At 29.1% G+C, this 4,385-nt stretch overlaps 2 protein-coding genes across 2 annotated transcripts; both read left to right on the top strand.

Annotated features, from left to right (window-relative positions):
- Positions 1 to 80: 80 nt before the first annotated feature.
- Tsp_08965a (conserved hypothetical protein) lies at positions 81 to 793 on the top strand (the record flags this gene model as incomplete). The annotated part of the gene is made up of 3 exons (XM_003382062.1): positions 81 to 150; positions 285 to 462; positions 529 to 793. Coding segments are annotated over 3 exons (513 nt in total), but the record flags the coding sequence as incomplete, so codon positions are not given.
- Positions 794 to 1,421: 628 nt separating this feature from the next.
- Tsp_08964 (conserved hypothetical protein) lies at positions 1,422 to 2,201 on the top strand. Its single transcript, XM_003382061.1, has 4 exons — positions 1,422 to 1,505; positions 1,597 to 1,732; positions 1,813 to 1,960; positions 2,051 to 2,201. The coding sequence occupies exons 1-4, from the start codon at positions 1,422 to 1,424 to the stop codon at positions 2,199 to 2,201; spliced, it is 519 nt and encodes a 172-aa protein (XP_003382109.1).
- Positions 2,202 to 4,385: the final 2,184 nt, after the last annotated feature.

Below are 4,385 nucleotides of genomic sequence, written 5' to 3'. Positions count from 1 at the left end.
TTAATTGATTTTTATGAATTGGAAATGAAAATAGAATTTGAGACAGAAATCAAGCTTTCTTTGAACGATGCAACTTGCAGATTGGGGAAAATATGCATATTAGTGTCGACAAACAATTTGAAATTTTGCTAAAACTGTATGTACTACTAAGTGTGATAAGATGCGAACTTGAGCAACTAGTTAATGTTGAATATAACTTTTAATTTTTCAAACTTTAATTTCCATATGAAATTTCAGATGAAATTTATGTATTTCTGTTTTTTAATCAACATTTTTTTATTTAGATAAAATAAATGGTGCAAGAAGATGCTTGTTCAAATGTGACGAAGGATGTTTGAATTGCACTGCCGAGGGACCGTGTCGGTTTTGCAAATTTGGCTATTTTTTGAACTCATTCGGACATTGCGTGAAAAGCTGTGGCGACGGATATTACGACGATGTGAATAAACGAAAATGCGTCAAGTACGAGTAGACGTTGATTTTATTATTATTAATATTTTTTTTTGAAAAAAGAAATTTTCTCTGAAGATGCCCTCAAAATTGTGAACAGTGCAGTAAAAATGCAAATATTTGCCAAGTGTGCAAATTTGATTATGCGTTGAATAGCGTTGGCCAGTGTGAACCGCAGAAGCTTCGACCCTGCGACCGAAATGACCAGTGTCCTTTGAATTCGTACTGTGAAAAAAGTGGCCACGTTTGCCAAGCTTGTCATCCAGACTGCGCGAAATGTATCGGTAAGCAGAATTGTGAATATCAAACTAATATTTCTGCGTTATTCATTTTGAATTATTAGCATAATTTGGTTTGCGTAAATTAGCATGAGATTTTTTATAATTTCAAATCGAATACGACAAATTCCTCTTCCCTCAGTTATGAGCAAACATTTGCAATTCAAGTTTTTACGCTTTCATGTTCTTCTGCTTTCTTCGAAAGCTTTTAGCATGTTTTTCTTTTTCGAGCTTTTCTGTTCAAAAGTTGTTCTTCAATGCGGAAGCATTTTTCATCTTAATGTAGTTGTTGGCTTGTTGATGATTAAATAATTTTTTCATTGGATCAAAATAAAATTTTAAAACAAGTTAAAGCAAATTTTTTCAACTCAAGAGGAGGAAGCTACCGATAGCTGCAATCCGGTAAACAGCATTTTTGTAAACAATTTAACACTCAACTTTTTGTAAACAGTTTTTTGCTCTGCGTTGATGATAATATTATTTATTATTTGATTTTATATTTATCGATAATTGAAATTGAAATGACAGTTTTACAATAGACAATTAATTTATGTGTTCCATTTAGTGAAATGATGTGTGTGAAATTTTTTTTCCTGTTTAGTAGAAAATTTTCAATTTGTAAATTTTAAAATGATAAATGTGAAAAAAACAAATTTTTTTTTGTTTTTGCTGTTCAGGTCCTGGTTTTGATCAATGCACACTGTGCAAAGATGGTCAGGCTCCGAACCCGAAGAGCAACGATTGTTCTTGCAAACGGGGATATTATTTCAATGCCAAGTTTGTGGTAACGTTGTGGGATATTTATTGTCAACTATTTTTTTTGCAATTTTATTTTCATATTTGAAATTCTGTTCTCTTTTTTCCGTAGACATGCGAAAAATGCCATATAGCATGCGCAGTGTGCAATGGTCCCGGTACTAATTTCTGTTCTGAATGCAATCCAGGATATTCACTGTTGGGATCTTCGTGCATTCGATGCTGTGGAAATAATGAAAGCTCAAGTCGTTTTTGCAGTCAGTAGAACATTAGCTTTTATTCTTTTTTTTTTAATTAACACTATTAACTGTGCGATTTTTCGTTCCAGTCAGGTGCTTAGGTTCATTCACGTCCAGCCAGTACAGCATCAAGACGGTTGTAATCAGCTCTTGCATCAGCGCTGCAATATTATTCATTGTGATTTTTGGTGCCTTAATGACCTGTGATTGGTATCGTAAGAGCAGAAATGCTTATCAGTCAGTTTTAGTAGAATTCTTTTATTATTTTAATAAATTCAAATTTTAACAATATATTTTGCATTTGCATAAATACGTAATACTTTTTAGATATTCGAATGTTCCAATTTATTTCAATTCTGATTCTGTGAAATTGCTCGAAAATGAATATGATGAAAAGTTTGAAGAACACGACAACCAATTGCCGCATGTTCAAGATGACAGTGATGTTGTTATTGATGTGCTTATGGAGCGGGCTTAATTAAAAAATTATCTTTTTTACCTTTTTTTGAAAAGCAGCATCATCATTCATTTATTATAATTATCGATGATTTTTCCGAATTTGATGATTCTTATAATTTTCTTGCCAAATGCTTTTGTGCATCATGTCGTTATTTGTTTTATTGGAAAAAATTATTTATTTAATAAAATTGAAATTGAATTTAATGCAAATTGTTGTTATTTATTATCTGTGCTTGCAGTGCGAATGCAATAAAAAGCAGAATTAAATGCAAATGCAAATTCATTTTCACTGTTCACTTTAAATTCTATGTAATTTTTTTGAATTGAAAATGTTTACATTCGATGAAATAAGCCTATTATTTACGTCATAAAATTAAAACATTTTACGCACGCATCCGTTTTAAACATTATTTCACGTATTTTTTCTAATAAGAATAAAATGTAAAAATTAAATTAAAAATGTAACAATATTTCACAATAAATGCACTATGTAAATCAATAATAATTATTATTATTTATAAAAATTATTTAATTTAATAGAGCAGAATGTTTCTAATTGAAAATATAATTGCTCATATTATATACATTGTCATCATATCGTATCATATCATATACAATTTTGTATTTTTTGTCATTTTAACACCACTTTTATTAAAAAAGTAACATTTTTTGGCATTTGATACAAATTGTGTTTTTCATAAGCGCAATATTTGGTTAATCGATCAATCAATCAATCACTCATATAACTAAAGTAATAATGATAATCATAATAATAACAATAATGGTGATAATCGTGTACTTTAGTATTTATTATTCATGCATTTCATTCAATATACCCGTATGTAACATATTTTTTGTATATTACATGCTTTCCTGATGAATTAATTTAAAGTTGTCAGAAAATTGATGGTATTTTATTGGCTTATCATCGACGTGAATTTCTACATGTGTGTAGGTCAAATTGTTGATTTCTAATCAACCAATTATGACGACAATGATATGCATATCTTGACATTTCTGTGCATTGTAAAGTGATTTAATCTGTCATTTGAAATTAACGAAAATGATTTGTAATGCGTGATGCTTTTTACCTTGTCAAACGAGAGATTTTTAATTTTGGAGAAAAATTAAAAAAAAGGGACAAATAATAATTTTCAAATAAATGACAAAAATATATCGAAATAATAAAACAAACTGAAATATCTTGATAAAATAATACATGGATATTACTTTGTATGAATTTTTTGTTTTTTTTTAATGATTTAGTGCATTGCTGTGATGATTTCATCTGAAAGAGCATGTTTAAAATGTAAATTGACGGCATTGCAGAAAAAAAGTAATTTTAATTTTCAATGAAAAATGTTTTCAATTATTTATACATTGTACTGAATTTATTTTGTGATTTGTTTGTTTCTGTGAAAAGAACAAGCACTTTTCTTATGGACGAGTGACAAGCAATAGAATATTTTTGCAAGCTGCGTATTGTGAACTATTGTATGTTATCATAATATAACTGCTATTTTTATGTGCAATCAAATTACATTTGCATCAATTGAATATGGAAATTGGTTTGACATTTGGATCATAGAAACATCCGCATACACAAAGCACTTTGAAGCAATAGGCTTGAGGCGTGTGGACATTTTCTGCTTTGAACTTTATTGTTTTCTATAATTTCAAAAGGTAAAAAAGCTTTTTTGAAAATTTAATTTAATAAAATTTATGAAATTGAAAAATTTCTAATTTTTATTCTTCTATATTTCATTCGGTTGTTTGGCAATGTTTAAACAAAGTTGTAAACAAACCTTCGGATAATATGCATATTGTTCTTTTTTACAACGAATAAATAAATAAATAAATCTTTGATAGTTTGTTGATTGTTTATGATTTAATTGAAAATGAAATTATGATTGATCGACTGGTGGATTAAATGAAATTTGAATTTTCCAAATTTGCAATAGGACACTTTTGATAGCATCCTGTTGTGTTTCGGCACGCGCTGGTATAACCAGTCGTTGCTGTTTCATTTCTGCCTTGCTGTCAATAAAAGGTGCTACACGCTACTATAGCTCCGTTGGACGACCAATCTTTCGATGCAATTGATGTTTAAGTGTTCACAAAGTTAAAAAAATTTATGCATATTTTTTACATGAATTTAAAAATGGAACATCCTGGATATTTGAAAAATGAATGGGTGAAAATC

This window comes from Trichinella spiralis, assembly GCF_000181795.1.
Source record: "Trichinella spiralis strain ISS 195 chromosome Unknown Scfld1, whole genome shotgun sequence".
In the NCBI taxonomy this organism is placed as follows: Eukaryota; Metazoa; Nematoda; class Enoplea; order Trichinellida; family Trichinellidae; genus Trichinella; species Trichinella spiralis.
The sequence above is the reverse complement of the archived record's forward strand: the minus strand, read 5'-3'. Positions and strand labels throughout refer to the sequence as shown.